This window comes from Candoia aspera, chromosome 10 (genome assembly GCF_035149785.1).
Source record: "Candoia aspera isolate rCanAsp1 chromosome 10, rCanAsp1.hap2, whole genome shotgun sequence".
Taxonomy (NCBI): Eukaryota; Metazoa; Chordata; class Lepidosauria; order Squamata; family Boidae; genus Candoia; species Candoia aspera.
In genome coordinates this window covers 6,668,624-6,688,118 of record NC_086162.1, presented here as the reverse complement: position 1 = coordinate 6,688,118, position 19,495 = coordinate 6,668,624, and the positions used below count along the sequence as shown (strand labels likewise).

The window sequence follows — 19,495 nt, the reverse complement described above, 5'->3', positions numbered from 1 at the left end:
CGATAGAGGTTTGTTAGCTAGATTTCTGCCCTGTTCTTTTCCGGGAGTTCCAGGCAGCTTACACAGAGATTTCTCCTCATTTTATCCTCACAACAGCCCTGCAGGGTTGGGCTGGGAGAGTGACTGGCTTAAGGTTAGCCAGTGAGTGTCCCTGGCTGAGGGCGGGCTTGAATCTAAGTCTCCCTAGTCTTAGTCCTGTACCTCCATCACTGCACCCCACTGGCTCTCACAAGGAGGGAAATCATCATTTGAAAACACCATCCAGGAGTTCTAGATAACTAGTAATTAGACGTATTGCCCAGCTTTTATTCAGGAGCTGAAGGCAGTGCACTTAGTCTCTGTTCTCCCATGTCCTCCCCACAACAACAACCCTATGAAGCAGGTTAGGCTGAGACAGGAGAAAAGTCACCTGGGAGCTTCTGTGGGTGGGGTGAACCTGGGTCTCTCCAGCCCTGGTCCAATGCCCGAAGTATTACAGAAACCAGTTAGACCTTTGAAACGGAAGGAAAAATACACCTTCTTCCTCCACAGTTTTTACTAATCAGAATGTGTTTTATTTCTCAGCTGTTGAGTCCAGACTTCCAAATTCTCCTCAGAAGGTTGCGTTAGGACCAATTTGGAAGTCACTGAATTTCTCCCACTTGATACAAATTGTCTGGTCTTTCTGAAATTCTGCTGCCTGCCTTCACATCTTGATGCTACTTTTGCATATCAGGGACCTCCAAATTTACCTCAGATTTCTCTCCAGACAAAAGGAGCATAAGTTATGAAGGACAGGCTGGAGCAGTGTGAAGCAGCAAGTGCTGAAAACAGAAGTACTATTTTCCCCCCTTAATTATTCTTATTTTTTAAGTAGTAATGAAAGTACCATTTTCTATGTGGAATTTAACTCTCTCTCTCCAAAACAAGCAAAAGTGGCACATTTTGTACTGAGATAAAACTGGCTTCTGGTGGCCAGATTCTCTTACTCATTTCCTGTCAAAGAGAGTTGAGGCTGAATTTCAAAATATGCTGTATATAATAAGCATGTGGGAGTGATTGACACAATTTTTTTATCATAATCATTAACATATCATCAGAAAGCAGTAAGATGAATTAATTACAATAAATTCTCCCCCCCCCCCCCATTTATCTTGTCAGCTACCCCATGAAGTTGGCCAACCTAAGTCACTCTGAACATTTTGGTTTAAAGGAAGATTTGAGCCTGACTTTCCCGGTTGTAATCCGAGGCACCACATCTCACTGTATTAGTGTATCGTATAACTAGGATTGTCCACATTATATAAGGATTGCTGTAGGGAATGCTCAGCTGCTGGAGGTTGGCCATGGTCAGAACACAAATGGCTGAAAACAACCAAGATCTCTTCCAGTTGCAGCGGCCCGCAGCAAGCTACTGATGTATCGGTCCCCTTGAGTCATTTCTGTTGTAAAAGGTAGTGTAGCTTCCCTTGGGTGACCTGATTTAACAGCATGACTAAGTCTTGTGTGGTCCCTCTGGAGCCATCCTCATAAAGATGGATGTTTGCATAATCCAGCTATAGACGATCTCTCCTCTTGGGATCAATGTGACCATCAAAGATCTTTGAAGGAGGAGGCCCAGAATGTCAGCAATCAACCACAGAACTGGAGTTAAGTCACCTCAGTCTTTCAAAAGGCAGAAAGGCTGTGGGTTTCCTTTAAAGAGAAATACTGTTTTGGGTTCCAAGGAGGTTAAAAAAAAAAAGGATGTGTGTGTGGCTGCATGCTGGTGTGGCAGGAACTGGCACCACCATTTTCCTTTCCTCTGGGTCTTGTTTTCTCCCTTGTTTTGCTTCCCTTTCTCTCCTTTCCTGTCTGATGAGCAGCTTCTCTCTTTCTACCACTCCTCCTTCATCTTTTCCATCCAGCCAGCTCCCTGGACAGGGACAGGTCAGTGCTTTTGAAATTAGGCCAGGAAAGACTGGAGGACTCCATGTTTGTTTGTTTGTTTATTCAAATTTTGCTACCACCCATCTCCCCCAAAAGAGGGACTCTGGGTGGTTTACAACAAAATTAAGACTATAATAATAGACAATTAAGATCTTATAAAAACAATTTACACATATAAAATACAATATAAATAAGTATAAAATCCAAGAGGTTAAAAATTCTGATCAGGGGGGGCGGGTCTAAGGCATGAGCCAACCCCATGAATGGTTGCCCTCCTTCCCGCCCCATGCAAGATGGCAGAACCAGGTTTTCAGGGCCCTCCTGAAGATCAGGAGTGAAGGGCCTGCCTCACCTCCGGGGGCAAGATGTTCTGCAGGGCGGGAGCTACTGCAGAGAAGGCCCGCTTCCTGGACCCCACCAGATGGAATTCTCTTATTGACAGGGTCCGTAACATGCCCTCTCTGCCTGACTGGGTAGGGTCGATGTTATGGGGATGAGACAGTCCCTCAGGTTGCCGGGCCCCATGCCATGTAGGGCTTTAAAGGTCATAACCAACACCTTGAATTGGACCCGGAAGCAAACTGGCACCCAGTGCAGCTCACACAGTAAAGGTGTTATATGTGCCAATCTAGGGGCACCAAAAATAACCCGTGAGGCTACATTCTGGACCAGCTGAAGCTTCCGGATACTCTTCAAGGGTAGCCCCATGTAGAGCACATTGCAGTAGTCAATATGGGAGATGACGAGTGGAGTGTTGCCAATCTCCATTCTAAGCCATGCTTGTTTCTAGTTCCTTGGTTTTGTTATTCTTTTTTTTTTTTAGACTATATGTGTATAATCAATAGTGGCTTGACATATAAAAATACCACTTGTACTGTTCTGAGAATAAATAAATAACTAAGCATACACAGAGAGAGAGAATGTATTACACAATAAGAGTCCCCTTTTTGGGGGGAGATGGGCAGTAATAGAAATTTGAAAAACAAACAAACAAATAAATCCATCCTAAATCAGAATCATGGGTGGATGGGGAAGGAAGGATATGTTTCTACAGGTCATCTCTCCTTCAGACTTTAAGGTGTCCACATTATATAAGGAGACTTCAAGGTGAAAAAATCCAGAGTAGGGGAGAGATGGGCAGTGAATAAATTTATAAAATAAATTTAAAATAAATTTAAAAAATCGGTTTAGCTTCAGCAAGAAAGCTGTGTCATGTACTTTTAAACAATATATTGGCTGTTCTCTTCTCTTTCTTTCTTCAAATAACCCTTTTGTAGAATTTCACAATGGCCAAAATCCATAGTAATAAGTCAAGAAATTAAACATGTCGATTCTATTGGTTTTTGCAATAAACAAATTTAAGGGAGTTAGGCTGCTGTACAACTGCATTAGGGACAATATCCTTGATATTAATCACCAATAGTTCTTGAGTTGCCCAGTTGGAATACTGGAAAAATAATGTCATTTCTGTTGTGTTTTGTATTTTCTCCTTCTCTCCCAGCCCAGAACTGCAGTTACATTTTGCAAGGTCCAAACGGGACAATACAAAGTCCGGGGTTCCCGTACGGCTATCCAAATTATGCAAACTGTACATGGACAATCACTGCCAAGGAGCAGAACAGAGTACAACTTGTTTTCCTGTCCTTTGCGCTAGAGGAAGATTTTGATGTCTTATCTGTCTATGATGGGTTGCCCCAGCAGGGAAGCCTAAGAACAAGGTATGGTTTTAATGTTCTATCATTTGCAGCAGGAAAATATTCACATGCAAGTTAAGATGTCTATTGCTTGGATTAAAACACATGGATGGAGGTTCTTATGTTGTAATGAAAATGGGTTTTCATTTCTCTTTTGTGAAGTTATCTAAACTGTCTGGATTCTACACACTTGATAAGGGCTAGAAAATAACTGCTAATTTTGTTCAGTGCTGTGGTGTTATCGGTACAGTTACAGCTTGAGACTTTTAGTGAAATTAATTAGAAGATGTTGTTAGACAACCTATGTTTAGACAGCCAGTTGGATCCCTCATCCTATCCTCCAGTTTCAGAAATTTTGGATTAGTATATTTTGAAACATTAAGAGGAAGAGATCTTGCATCCTTTCAGCACACTTTAAGGTGATTATGTGCAGCCAAATTGGTGTTGACTCTTACCAATCACATCAATAAAGTTTTTCCAGGATGATCTATTTTCATCCTGACATTTGTTGCTGTTGTAATCAAATCCATCCACCTTGCTGCTGGTTGTCTCCTTCCACTTTTCTCAACTTTATAGATTTCTCAAGGGAGCTGGGTCTTTTCATCATGTGTCTAAAATATGATAGTTTGAGCCTGGTTGTTTTATACCTCAAGCGAGAACTCTGGATCGATTGTTTTAAGAGCCATTTCTTTATTTTCCTGGTAATCTATGGTATTCTCATGACTGTTTTCTAACACCACAGTTAAAAAGTGTCAATACTGTTTCTATCCTGTTTCTTTACAGTCCAACTTTTGCATCCATAGAGCATCACAGAGAAAACCATACCAGCAGAATTCTGATCTTTGTAGGTATAGAAATGTCACAGTATTTGATTATCTTCCAAGGCTTTCACTGCCATTCTACCAAGTGATAGTCTGCAGCTTATTTCTTGGCTGCCAGCTCCTTTACAACTAATATTCAATCCTAAAAGGCAGAAGCTATCTACTACTGCTTAATCTTCTTCATCTTTAATCTTAGTCTTTTTTTTTTCCCTCTGTGAACCTTCACTTTCATTAGTAGAGCTTCCAGATCATTTGCATTTTTAGTTATCAAGAGTGGTATCATCAGTGCAATGTAGACTAGTCTCCTCATGGTGCACCCCAGGCAACATGACTTGTCACGGCTAAATCATCTACACATCTGGCTGCTGGACCTCACAAGGATTTCCCAGCAAGAAAAAAGCAGCATGAACACTGAACTGCTATGCCATATGATTTAAAAAAAAAATCATCAGAACTTCCTGATGTTTCTCCTTCCAGTTTTAAAACCACACTCATCTCCTTCTAATCCAACTTCCCTCAATATATATGCAACATACAGTTTGAATAAAGAGAGCGTAAAGGCCAACACCGACCTCATGATTCTCCATGAAGAGAAGTTCAAAGCCGGTTGCCTGCTCTGGCCTAGGAGATAAACATCTGCCTGTTACTAAGTTTCAGAACCAAGCAAAGACTACAAGAATGGAGATGTTCTCCTATCACTGCTTTGAGGCAAGAGGTAACCAGCTGAATTTCTGTGTGATTCTGTTTTGTGCAAAAGGTCAGATGTTGACAACTTGTATTGCTCTCTTATGACTTCGAAGTACAAGGAAAATTTTTCAAGTGTTACATTATCCAAAAAGCCATTTGCTCCTTGGTGTAACTTCCAAACAAGTCCCACAGCGATTTAGTGTCTCAGTGAGCTCGGCTGGAAGAATCTGGGTTAAAGAAGCAGAATAGATTGTGAGAAGCAGCTCTGTTGGTGAGAGAGAGGAACAGGATTCTGTTGGTAAATAAATTATATTCTCTGTAACACCTAAGGGTTGGTCCTTCCTTCCTTCCTTCCTTCCTTCCTTCCTTCCTTCCTTCCTTCCTTCCTTCCTTCCTTCCTTCCTTCCTTCCTTCCTTCCTTCCTCAGGTTCGTCAAGAAACAGTGGGAAATCAAACCCAAGCAATTTGATAAAGGAAAAATAAAAAAGAATTAAATAATTCTATTAATTTTTCTTCTTCGAAGGAGAACATTTTAAACACAGATGTCCCTAAGTGCTGAGATGCTGGAAACAATAATATTAGGAGTTTTCCTGGGATGAGAAGCCAGGAATTTTCTGCTGAAACAATATCTTCGTGCATTTGGGCATAACATAGCAACTGAGCTGTGTTAAGTAAGAATCAACAAAACTGGACGGAGGTGGAAAGCTAGTTAGATCTGGCTGCCATAACTAAAAATGGGCAGTTGCTCCCCTTTTTTCAAGCTGGCAAGACATTTAAGCCAAAAAATGATCCCCAAATTTAGAAGAACCCTACATTTGTCAAGATTGTTGCCTTTCAAACAATTTTCTCTGAAGGGAAATTCCATTCGAACGGAGTTGGCTTTTGCAGTGAAGGAGTTATTGAAACACTAAGTCATGTTTTGTTATCTTGCCTTTATTGTAAGGGTAAGGATGCCCAGTTTCAGCTAATAACTCCCCATCTTGCCATCTAGATTCATTCTATTTCCTTATTATGGTCTGACCAACATGATGTTATTTCTCTGAATATGGCTAGGTTTTGCATGACAATCTATAAAATATGTTGTACCTTGACCACATCAGTTTTATAATAAATTTTATTGTGATTTTCATGGGCTGTTTCAGAATTTGTCATTTCTTTTGAATAATTGCAATAAAGTTGATTCATTAATTAATTCATTTAGTAAGGAAGCCAACTATTAAAGGAAGGGGCAACTCTGTGTTTCTAGGGAAAATGGAGCCCAAGGCCTACTCCTGGTTCAGAAGTTCCTAGATCTCTATATGGGTCTCAGAATGCAAACTGTAGGCAAAACAGTTTATCTTCCTATTAGATGAAGGGTATTGATTTTCAAAAGCAGGGACAAGGAATGTAGAGATTTCAGGATACTAATTCCCATTTCATGAACATAAACGGGTCATTAAGCATTAACACTTTATTAGTATAACAAGGACATTTCCCTATCCTGCTTGCTCCTTAAAATGTCAACTTTAATTCTCCTGAAAAACATCACTACAAGGGGTTTTTTTAACAGAAAAAAGAGTAGGTAGTAAGTAAAAATGGTTGTTCAGAAAAAAAAAAAAATCTAAACATTCTTATACGTGTCCAAGAGTGCATCTAGCAAGCAACCAAAAGATTTATCAGTCAGTCGTTTATTACAGTCAATGACCAGACTTAGGTGGGACATCTCCAAATGTTCCTGTAAATTTGGATTTTTTTTTCTTTGATAGGTGATTTGAAATGCATGGAAAATAATCTTAATAAAAATTATTTAAATGTAAATAAAATTAAGTATGCAGCATGTCCCCATTCACTTTTCCAGCCTCTGGCTTGTCAGTTAAATTCAATGCATGGCCCTTAGCCCAAACAAATTGCTCATCCATGTAACTTATCAGAAAATGTCAAAAGACTCACACGTGCTTTGAACAAGTCCACCCTCTTCGCAATCTCCCAGGACCACAAGATTGTGATACTGAAATCTGAGAGCAAAATGGCTTGATTTTTGGAGCATGAAATTTCAAGATGGGCATGAGATCACTTCGTTTCCTGGAGTTCTGCTCTGGGTCCCTTGCACCCCTCAGGAGCCTATAGGCCATTTTTGCTTATAAAGCCCAATCTTACTGGTTGATGGAAAGTCTGTTGATGATACAGTAGGGAAGATACTGAAGACTGGGTCCAGGAATTCCATATTAAAGTCTTGCTTGGTTCATGCCATATTTCCTGAAAGCCAGCGTAATAAATGTTCAGTGACTTGACTTAAAAGTAGAACAGAGTCAAAATTTGCCATAGAACATTACCTTCTCAAGAAAATGTATGAGTTTTAGTTTCAAATATAAATATTACAATGTTCTTCTTTGCCCCAAATATAAATAATCATAAAAGATGATGAAAAAGATGAGAAGCTAATGGAGTAAGAAAAATATTTCAGGGAGAGTAATATCCTCCTAAAGTAGGTTTTTAAAAAATAATTCTTATTGTATGTGCCTTGTTTCTAGTAACATTTTTTTCTGCTGACTTTTCCTTATTAATTTTTTTTTTCTAAAGCAGTTGAAAGTATGGGAGGATGTTTCTTTTCTAGGTCATCAATTATATAAATATATTTTGTCTCACCCCTTCTTTCTTTGCTTTTGAAATGTACTACATTCATCATCAAACTCCCAGCCTGGAGATGGATAACTGCATACCATTTATCAAAGCTCATACAAGTTATTGGCCAGAAAGGGGGAGAGAAAGGATTATAGGGGAGTGTTCTTGGAAGGAAGAAATGATACAGTAGGTCCATCCATAAAACAGTCAAGGACTTAAGAAATAATATTTCAGAAAAAGAAACACAAAAAAACTAGGAACAGTTATGTTTGGCCCAAACAATTAGGGGATTCAGTATTTGGAAAAATAATACTGGGCCAAAATCTGCCATTTAGTTGCTCAAAAGTTATCCTGAGGGAGTTATCCCCTTGTATTTTTTTTCAGGATGTTGCAAGTTTTATTTCAATTTTCCCCTGGTATTGTTTTTGAGCTTGCTTTATCATTAAAAGTGGTAGCATTACTAATGATATCTTGGATTTCTGCCACATATTAGTTGCTCAGCCTCAAACATCATTGATTGTCCTCGCTTTCTAATCAGAAAATGCCCCCTGGAAGGAAGGAAGTCCCTCAAGATCTTCTTGAATAAAGGTCTGCAAAGTGTTTCAAATCCGAACCACCATAAATGCAAAATATCCCATTTCAAGTCTGAAGCAGTTCTTTCAAGAGAAGAAAACTGTTTTGCATTTGAAATGAACTGCTTTGATTATTTTAGTGTTTTTAGTTCAAAAGTGGGTCTAAAACAATTATTTTACACTCAGTATAACTATCTTTCATTTATGTCTCTGTGTGTGTGTATCTATGTGTATGTAAGTATGTATGTAAGTATGTATGCATACATACATACATGCATACATACATACCATCTTGGATTCAGAACATTTTGCACACTGCTGTTACTGAATCACAGGGAGCCAGCAAGGCAGGAAAAGACTGTATGTATGTATGTGTGTATGTATGTATGTGTGTGTGTGTATATATATATATATATATATACATACATACATACATACACATACACATACATACATACATATATACATAAATACACACACACACACACTCATATATTGAGTAGCTCGTAATTAATTGAATGCAAAAACACCATAATCCATGCCTGAGAATACGTGCCCCTTTTCTCCCTTGAAAGGAATTATGAAAGCAGATTCTTTTTCATCAAATTGAATGAGCATTGATAGAAAAAATGCAAAGGATTTTTTCTGCATGAGACTAAATTGGAATAATCAAATGGATCAATACTTGTCATTCAAGACAGTAGAATTAATCCACTTATACAATGCCAAAGATGGTTTCAGTGTTTATGATTTCTCATATATTAAGAAGATGTGGGAAGAAAAAGTGTGTGAATGAATGAATATTCTTTCTGTAAAGCCCCTCAAAAGTCTTAAATAAATCTTATTTTCAGAAACTCAGAATGACAGCTCAAGGTGACACAGATTTCATTCAGTACCACCCAAAATACAACTTTTTATTCTGAATATATGTGTTGTAAGGAAGTGTTCTCCCAACACTCATTTTTCTTGGTTAAAAAAAAAACTTTCTTCTTGCTATAAAAGCATTTTTTGGGGGGAAGAGGGGTGCCTTTGAGTCAGTGCTGATCCCTAGCACCAAACCAAGTACATACAAAATATAATATTACAAAAGCTTTAAAAGTCTAAGGTAATAAAAAAAACATTTTCCTTAGTATTTTAAAAAAAGAACACTGTGCCAGACTGTTTTTCTCTCTCTGATTACACTTATGGAGGTCAGAGATGCACATATATTTGGATCTGTACAGGGAAGAAAGAGAGAAAGAGAAGAAGGGAGGAAAAAAAAAACTCTGTCATTTTTATTTTATTTATTTCCATATAGATGGTGAATCCATAATGTCACTGAATTACAGTAAGGAATGGATGTACGTTTCTTTGCTCCCCCCCACCCTATTTTTTTTCACATTTCATGACTTGGCTGGCTTGCTTAAATCATCTGGAACTAGGTTATAGGGCAAGAATAGTCTTCTGTGAATATTCTTTGGCTTTTATTGTTTCATATTGCAAGCTGAATTATCTAGCTTTATTTCTGCACTTGTATATGCTGTATAAATGCTTTCATCATCAGGCCTGCAGGTTCCTTCCCTATCTGTGCATTATTTTAATGCTGAATGGTTAAAATGTGATATCCTCTAATAAATATGACCTGAAGAGTATATATTTTGGCATCACCTCTGCTTTGTCAGTTACATGTTTCTCTGAGCTCTTCAAAAGATTTATAATAAGAATGATAAAATACAGAAAAGCCTGTAACAAAATGCCACAATATATCTCTTCTAGCTAGTAATCCTGCCCAGGTTCCATCTAGCCATCTTCCACAATGCCCAATTCCTTTTTCTAGCATTTTCAGTGCCCTTTGCTAGTAGAGAGGGACGTGGTGGCACTGTGGGTTAAATCGCTGAGCTGCTGAGCTTGCCGATCAGAAGGTCGGCGGTTCGAATCCACGTGACGGGGTGAGCTCCCATTGCTAGTCCCAGCTCCTGCCAACCTAGCAGTTCGAAAACATGCCAATGTGAGTCGATTAATAGGTACTGCTTTGGTGGGCAGGTGTAATGGTTGCCTAATCCCAAATACTCAGTCTCACAAGCTCGGGCTTAAAGATAACTGATTTATTAAAGGAATAGTATGCAAATACAGAGAAAGCTGAGAATGAGCAAAAGCGCGCCAAATACAAACTTAAAAGCATTGCCTGTGAGCAAGTTCCGCCCCCATACCTCGTCAGGGCGCTCCCCCTCCCAGGTGCTAGGAACCGTTAGACGCGCCTGGGAAAGTAACCTTGAACAGGAGCGCAAACCCAAACACACATTCCAAGGCTCCAAAACAACGGAGGGCGGAGGAATGGAAAAACCCTGTACGGCCGAATGAACACGGGAAAGGAGTTGACATGTGAAATGTTACAATGTTAACAGAACATTGAAATGGGAAACAAGACAGCAGGTAACGGTATTCCGTTTAATCATGCCGGCCACATGACTGTGGAAGTGTCTACGGACAGACGCCGGCTCTTCGGCTTTGAAACGGAGATGAGCACCGCCCCCTAGAGTCGGACACGGCTGGACTTCATGTCAAGGGAAACCTTTACCTTTACCTTTGCTAGTAGATATCCACTCATTCTTCTGACTGTCAACCATCTTCACTTCTCACTAAGTGTTCTTTTTTAAACAATATCTATAAAAATGTACTACTTCAAATCTCATTGTTTCTCCAAGAATGCTGATACCTTTCTCTACGATCTCCTTTTTCCTTGCTCTCTGATGGCACTCAGGCCCTGAGTTCTATATTACAAGGATTGATGACCACATCAAGGTGGGAACAAAAATCTGTTATTTGTTTGCCCTTGTGGTTCATGTTCAGATTAGGGACACTAGCATCAGAGAAAAAATATTCACTAGCATTTTTACAGTAAGATTGGGAGTGAAGTAGGATCTCTCAGGCATTATTCAGTGAATGCCTATTGGCAGTGGCAATTGCCTGCGATTTGATGGCAGAATTGAGACAGTGCCAGAAACACACATCATTTGTTAATAGAGGAATATCCATCTCAGATCTGTGAATGAGTGCTGTTGGTATTAGGAGAATAAGCCTCTTAAGCACTAATGCCATTGTAAAATTGGGTTGTCTTGAGGGCAATTTTTAGCTATTGAAAGAAATAATTTTATTATTGCAAGAGAATTTTTTTTATTGAATGGTTGTGTGGTTTGACTGGCAAAATGACAATGTCTGGCCAGGTTAATTAGTTGAAAGATCACCTCCTAAATTAACATGGTTCTTGTACTGATTAATCCTTCTACTAGTGTTAGAGAACTTGGTTGACAGTGATTTCCAGTTGGGTATGCCATAAACCTAAAAGTTTGTTACATTTTTTTTTTAAAGTCAGATGCTTCTAAATACATTTTTTTTTTCAAATATGTCATTTTCTTCCATCATCTCCTTTATTTTATATCACTTCAAATTGAGATCATACTAAATGAAGTCTTAGCAGATGGCAGTCCCTGGCTGATCTTGTCTGAGCTCAGAAGCAAAACAGGTTGATCCTGGTTTGGCTAGGATCAGTGACCAGCAGAGCCACAGCTTGGAAAGTTGAAAAACAAAAATCCTGGAATTAGGGTTAGTGTATCATTGTCTTCAGAAATCTCTAAAAGGTTGCAAAATGTAGTTCAGTCACATTTGCTATAGGGGCAATCTGCGTTTAACTCTGAATGTTATTGCAGTCTATCTACCGTATCTATCCATCCATCCATCCATCCATCCCAGATAAGTGGCAAACTATTTCTATACTGTCAAGAAAACTGCATGACTGTATCCATGTAGGTCCCCAGAATCAAGCTTGACCTGAAAGCATTTTTCACTGAATAAAATTGACAGTTTGGATTCAATTCAGAGTATAATTCAATATGGCAATCCCAATTTATGAAAAAGGGAGTAGAGACTTAATCTGCCCAGTACCACCCTTAGGCTAACAGCAAATTCTGTGCCATACATTTGTACAACAAGCTTTTGGGCTGGATTTCAACTGAGAACATAAGCAGGAAGCCTTCCGGAAAGACACTGTCAGGGTCAGCCTCGCTTCGCAATAAGACACAGACTCACTTAATGGGTATTAAGGATTTCTGGTTTATTGGAATGATGGCTGACAGAACGAAAAATGGGAACGGGGGTGGTGGTGTGGAGGTGCCCCTTTTATACCCTCTTGTAGTGCCCTGGGCTCCTCCACCCTGCATTGTCCCGATCCCTCTTGATGGGACCCTTGATGGCTGCCTGGGTGTTTTCACGGTGCCTTCCTTTGTCTCCCAGCGTCGGTTGTGTCCTCCGGGGCACCAGGTGCGGCTTATCTCCGTTCTTCCGACGTCCTTCTTTTCAGCTGTCTATGGGTCCATGGGTGTGGGTGCTTTTGGGTGCTTGTGTTAATCCCTGGTTTAATTATCTCCTTCCTCTATTTCTTAATGATCATGATCTACGTTGTGAGGCTCCTTGTGCCTTGCAACGAGGTCATGACATGCTGCCCCCCAAAGATGTTCTTATGGTGCTGGTTTCTCTGGGTATGCCTCGTGGAACTGTCTAGCTAGTTGTCTTGCCATGACATGTTGTGCCTGGACCCACTCTGGGTGTGGGAAATGTTTCCATTTAACGAGGTATTGCAGCTTACCTCTTTGCTTTCTTGAATCCAGTATCTCTTTTACTTCAAAATGTTGTTGGTTGTCTATCATTACGGGTGGGGGCGGAGGTTCTTCCATATGCCATTTGGATGTGCTTGTTGGTTTCAGTAGTGCACAGTGAAATACTGGGTGGACCCGTCTCAAGTTGTGGGGCAGTTCCAGTTTGAAAGTAACTGGGTTGATTACCTGTGTGATTTTGAAGGGTCCGATGAATTTTGGTGCCAGTTTCTTTGAGGGTTGTGAGGTCTTTATGAACTTAGTGGAGAGGTAGACCCTATCTCCCACTTTGTAGTTCAGTGCCTCTGCCCTGTGGTTGTCCGCATATTTTTTGTACGTGGTTTGTGCGTCTGCTAGGGCCATTTGGATGATTGGCCAGGTTGTTGCCAGCTGTGCTGCCCAGTCGTCTGGTGAGCAGGGCGGGGTTTCAGGTTGCAGCAATTCTGGTATCGGTACAAAGTCCCTTCCATAGACCACCTTAAATGGGGTGTGGCCAGTGCTCTGGTGTACCGCGTTATTATAGGCTACCTCTGCAAAAGGTAGTAGGTCTACCCAGTTGTCCTGTTGGTAATTTATGAATGCCCTCAGGAACTGTTCAAGTGTTGAGTTTAGGAAGGTCGGCAGTTCGAAACCGCGCGGCGGGGTGAGCTCCCGTTGCTAGTCCCAGCTCCTGCACACCAAGCAGTTCGAAAACATGCAAATGTGAGTAGATTAATTGGTACCGCTTCGGCGGGAAGGTAACGGTGTTCCGTGAGTCATACTGGCCACATGACCCGGAAGTGTCTGCGGACAACGCCGGCTCTAAAGGCTTAGAAACGGAGATGAGCACCGCCCCCTAGAGTCGGACACGACTGGACTTTACGTCAAGGGAAACCTTTACCTTTACCTTTTTAGATCCGTCCGTGTGTGGATGCCATGCAGTGGACAGTGCTTGCTTGGTTCCGATTAGTTTTAAAAATTCCCGCCAAAACTTTGACGTGAACTGTGTGCCTCTGTTGGTCACCAACCTGTAGGGGGTGCCGTGAATCCTGTATATGTGTGTTAGGAACAAGCGTGCCAGTTGTTGTGCGGAGGGGATAGTTGCGCACGGGATGAAGTGTGCCTGCTTTGAGAAATAGTCTTTTACCACCCATATCACTGTTTTTCTTTGGCTGGGTGGGAGGTCCATAATGAAATCCATGGAAATTTCTTCCCATGGGCGGGAGGGGCTGGCTACTGCCTGTAGCAGTCCTTGGGGTTTCCCCCCTTTCCGTTTGGTGGTGGCACATGTGGGGCAGTTGGCCACGTAGTCTTTCATGTCTTTTCTGAGGTTAGGCCACCAAAATTGCCTCCTCGTTAGGTGCAGGGTTTTTACGAACCCAAAATGTCCCACAGTTTTGTCATTGTGAGATCTGTGTAAGATTTCCCGCCGCAGTGATTCTGGCACGTACAAGGCTTTCTCTTTCCAGGTGATGCTGTCCTTGAAAGATACATGGTGTCGGTTGTTTTGCAACCATGTATCTGTTTGTAGTGCTTGTGTGAGTCTTTGTTGCCAGTTTGGTGAAATTGATCGGCGGCTCCGATCGTTCCCTGTCGTTCGTGCTGGCGTGCACTGATTCCTTGTCTGGCTGCGCGTGACAGCTGGGCAGCCCAGCTGTTTCTTGGTCCATACTGTCTCCACAATGTCAGAGGCTTGCGTGTCGTCCTGTGGCCATCGGGAGAGGGCATCTGCCAAGAAGTTCTTCTTGCCCGGTATGAATTTCAGCGTGAAATTGAACCGGCTGAAGAACTGAGCCCAGCGCACCTGCTTCGGGCTGAGCCGTTTTGGCGTGCTGAGTGCCTCCAGGTTCTTGTGGTCCGTCCAAACCTCGAAGAGGCAAGTGGCCCCTTCCAGCAGGTGCCTCCATGTTTCCAGAGCTGTCTTTACTGCAAACGCCTCCTTTTCCCATACATGCCATCTCCGCTCTGTTTCGGAGAATTTGCGGGAAAGGTAGGTGCAGGGTTTTAGGTGGTTGTCGAAGTCCCTTTGGAGCAGGATGGCTCCGATGGAAAAGTCGGAGGCATATGCCTGCACCACAAAAGGCTTGGTGGGGTCAGGGTGTTGTAGCACTGGCTCAGCTGTAAAGAGGTTTTTTAGTCTCTTGAATGACGTTTGACAATCAGCTGTCCAGTTTAGTAGCGCCCCCGGGTTTCTCGATTTGCGCGTGTCCCCCAAGCCCTTAGTCTTAAGCAGGTTAGTTAGGGGCAAAATAGTCTCTGCCAGCCTTGGCGTGAACCCCCTGTAGAAATTAGTGAATCCGAGGAGGCTTTGAAGTTGTCTCCTCGTGTGTGGGCGCTCCCACGCCAGTATGGCTTGGACCTTGCTTGGGTCCATTTCTATTCCTTTAGCTGAAATCCTATACCCTAGATAGTCAATTTGTTTCTTATGAAACTCGCACTTGGAGAGCTTAACAAACAGCTCTGCCTTGCGGAGTTTCCTGAGCACTTCTTTTACCAAGCGTTAGTGCTCACGTTCCGTTTCCGTGTCGAGGTAAACCAAAATACATCGTCGAGGTAAACCAAAACCCCCTTAAAAAGGTGGTCACGCAGGACCTCATTAATTGACTGCATAAATACCCCCAGTGCTCCTGCCAGTCCAAATGGGAGCACCTTATATTGAAACGCCCCCAATGGGCAGTTGAAAGCAGTTTTCCACTCATCCCCCTCCCGTATCCGTATGCGGTAATAGGCTTCCCTTATGTCCAGTTTAGAGAATACCCTACCCTTTGACAGGTGGGACAAGATGTCCTTTATTAAGGGTAGGGGGTATTTATTTGAAATGCTTGCTGCGTTTAATCCACGGTAATCTGTACAGAGCCGCAGTGACCCGTCCTTTTTCTCACAAAAGAGGACTGGCGCTCCTACTGGAGAGTTTGCAGGCTCGATAAAACCTCTCGCCAAGTTTTTGTCCACAAAGTCCCTTAATGCTGCCAGCTCCCGCTGGGTCATGGCATATATTTTGGGTTTGGGTAGGGGTACCCCCGGGACCAGTTCAATGGTACAGTCCATTTTCCTGTGGGGGGGGAGTTTGTCCGCCTCTTTCTTGCCGAAAACGTCGGCAAAATCCACGTATTTGGTTGGCAGTCCCTCTGGCAGTGCCGTCTCTCTGTGCTCCGCAGTTGTCGTTGCCCCCCCCATGGCTGCTCGGGGGACCCTGTTCCCTGAAGGTGCTTGGTAACGCCCATCAGCAAGCTTAATCTCTCTGGTTCTCCAATTGATGACTGGGTTTTGCTGCACGAGCCATGGGATCCCCAATATGAGTAGGGGTTGCCCCACCGGTGCCACGATGAAAGCCAATTTTTCCTCATGGCTGCCGAGCCTTAGTGCAGTTTCTCTGGTGTATTGGGTGACCGGGCCCCCTCCCGCTGCAGATCCATCGAGCTGCATGAACACCAATTGGTGCTGAAGTGGATAGCAGTGGAGGTTGAGCGCGGCCACCAGGTTTGGGAGCATTAGGCTTTTAGAGCAGCCCGAGTCAATTAGTGCCCAGACCTTTTCGGTTTTATCCCCATGGGTGAGGGTGACACAGACGTAGAGGGTGGGGCATTCCTCACTCACCCCTTTGTCGTTGCACCTGTCACTGTCCTCCACCTGTCCTTCGGCGCCCCTTAGGCCAGGTGGTTGTCGTTTCCTGTCGGCTCGTTGGGGTTGCTTCCCTCCTCCTCTGAGCTGTAGGGGAAGTGTCTGCGTCGGTACTCCCCCTTCACTGCTGGTCACTTCCTTGGCGCTGGGGTTGGTGCGGTTTGTGCCCTCTTCGGGCTCTCTCTGGGTGTCGATTTGGGGCATGCTGCTGCTTTGTGGTCTTCCTTGCCGCACATGAAGCACTGCCCTTTAGTGAAGCGCCAGTCCCGTTCCTCCTTCCATGGTTGGGGTCTCATCTTCCCCTGCCTTGCAGCTGTGCATGGGGGTCTCGTTGCCTCCGTCTACTGCATTTCCCTCTTGGCGTGGAGGAACATGTCGTGGGCGTCCTCTGCTTCCCCCACCAGCCGGATCCATTCCGTCAGGGAGTTGGGGTTGTCGCGGCAGAGTGCCCACCGGAGAACGTTTAAGTTGAGTCCATGTTTGAATTTCTCAATCAGAGTCGATTGAGACCAGGTGTCCACTTTTCCGGCTAGGGCTTGAAACTCCATGGCATACTCTGCCACGGAGCGCTGGCTTTGTCTGAGTGTTTTCAGTGCCCTTTTCGCTTTTTCTTGCTCCAGGGGGTCCCTGAAGTGCCGCTCCAGTGCCTGCAGGAATTCCGTGCTGTCCTGCAGCGCCCGGGCACCTGATTGGCACAACTGGACGTACCAATCGGTGGCCCGACCTTTTAGCTTTATGGCCAGGGCATTGACTTTGCCCCTTTCAGTTCTGAAACAGGGACCCCATTCCTCGAGGTAGTACCTCGCATTTGTCAGGAAAAAGGAGAGTTTAGAGGGGTCCCTGTCAAACTTTATGCCAAAGTCCTTGGCAGCTGTTCTGGTTTGGCTCCCGGTGCCCTCTGTGCCATGCAGCGGGCTCCGCGGGGGCTGATGCAGGTCGGATTGTCTCCAGTCCTCTTGCGGTGTTTGTGTCTCTCTCTGGGTCTCCTCGCAAGTCCATCGACTCTGTTCAAAATTCTGGAAGATGTGGACTTTGGGGGAAATTTTACCACATGGGTAAAATCGATCTATATTTCAGAAATAGCACAAATTATAGTTGAAGGCCAAAGTGGTCCCAGTGGTGGTAGGAGCACTTGGGGCTGTGACCCCCAAGCTGGGAGAGGGGCTCCAACAGATCCCAGGAACAACATCAGAGCTCTCTATCCAGAAGAGTGCAGTGCTAGGAACAACTAAGAACCCTCAAACACCCATGCCTCTGGTAGAGGACCTGAGGTTGAGGAAGATACATACCACCCATAGGGGTGAGCAGGGATATTTATTTATTTATTTGTATAATCAGCTTTCAGCAGTTGCCATATATGTCATAGTCCAGGCTATTCTGTAGCAAAACAATTCATTTCCAGTTCCATCTCTATATAGGTCAGTTGTAAGTCCTACACATGATAAATGTTTGGGAAAGTCGTAGAGAGAAGCACACTGAGCAAGAAAGGTAGCACATTTGCCACTATTTTCATCTTATTTGTCAAGCAAGAGTGTAGCTGTTCAGCATTAGAGAGCAGCTGCTGCTGCCACTGGAGATGCTTAATCCTGGTTTGGGGTGATAGTGGAAGGAGATGCTGGTTGGGGCAATATCTGCCACACTTCAAAATCTGAATCAATTGGTCCATCTAGACCACTGTGAAATTCTGGTACTAGAGGACAGTGTTAGCAATTTGTTCCATGAGAGAGTTGGGTATCCATAGTGTTAATCTGGAGGAACACAAACATGTATTCATGAATGTAACAGTGGAAAATTCAAAGACAAAGCTCAGACAGGTAACTTGCTTTTATAGAAGATGCAAAAGATGGAAAGAATTATGAATTCAGGGGGAGAACTGAGCCTTCAGAACCTGCAGTGTAAGAATCTAGTCCACAGCCCCCCAGATTTTAAGGACGGCATCACAAGACAATAGAAAAATGCATTGAGGGGTTGAAAAGTACAAGGCTGAGCTTCTCTGAAATAAAGGCTTAGATAGCACACAGGAATTTCCCATGAGCAGAACATTCTCATTGCTGACAAACACAGCTTCATTCTGGGAAGAATCTTCTGCTTATTCTATATAAAGGACTTGAGCAGAACACAGGAAAATGCTGGAAGAACCTTCAGTTGCAGCTCTTGTGCCAGTGACTCAAAGCCTGGTTTGACCTGCTCAATTAAGTCTTCAACTTTGGCTTTACCTCTTGAGCCCTTCTGAGTTTGCTTTTATCATATGCTGTTCTCACCTGGAATGGATTTGGACTAACCTAGCAAGCTTCTCTTCATGGTAAGCAGTTTTGGAATCCCTAACTTAGACTCTGGCCAATATATTCTCTTCAGTTGAGTATCTTGGAGAGGATCCCCCTCAAAAAAGTTTAGCAATCAATGGAGTTAAAGTAGTCAAGTCAAGTCTCTTTATTTCAGTCATCAACCAGCAAAACAAAGCTTTGAAGAGTAAAATTACAACCATCCCACTGAAGTAATAGTGTAACTTAAATACTTGTAAGAATTGTCTAAAAATTTTGATCACTAACACAAACTATAAAACCATGATACTGATATTATTAAATTGTAAGTTTAAGATTTTAAACAGGAAAGTGAATATAGTGAAACTTTATAAATTTGGGTTAAAGCTGTAGAGTAATGACTTAAAATAAATAAAAATAGTGAACATGAAATATAAAATTATTATGTCACTAAAATCTATAGATGAACTATATTTAATATTAATATTGTAACTATGGGGATTAGAATTATGCAGTATAAAATAGAATAGCGTGTAAAGGAATTATTATAACTTAAAAGGCTGAAGAACAAAAGACAATTTGCAGATGCTCATTTCCTACATTATTAAGGGTGACTGTAGCAAGTGAAAATAATAATAAAAAAAATCAATAATCCTGAACCTACATATAAACATAATGCATGTATATAGATAATTGACCAAATAAATAGCTACAGCTAAAACA

The 19,495-nt window shown here is 42.5% G+C and overlaps 1 protein-coding gene across 1 annotated transcript in view; it reads left to right on the top strand.

Annotated features, from left to right (window-relative positions):
* Nucleotides 1–19,495, top strand: part of CSMD2 (CUB and Sushi multiple domains 2) — a 643,348-nt gene that overhangs the window by 73,347 nt on the left and 550,506 nt on the right. Inside the window, exon 2 of the mRNA XM_063311620.1 lies at nt 3,410–3,626. Coding sequence (XP_063167690.1) covers nt 3,410–3,626 — 217 coding nt within the window. The remainder of the gene's footprint in view (nt 1–3,409; nt 3,627–19,495) is intronic.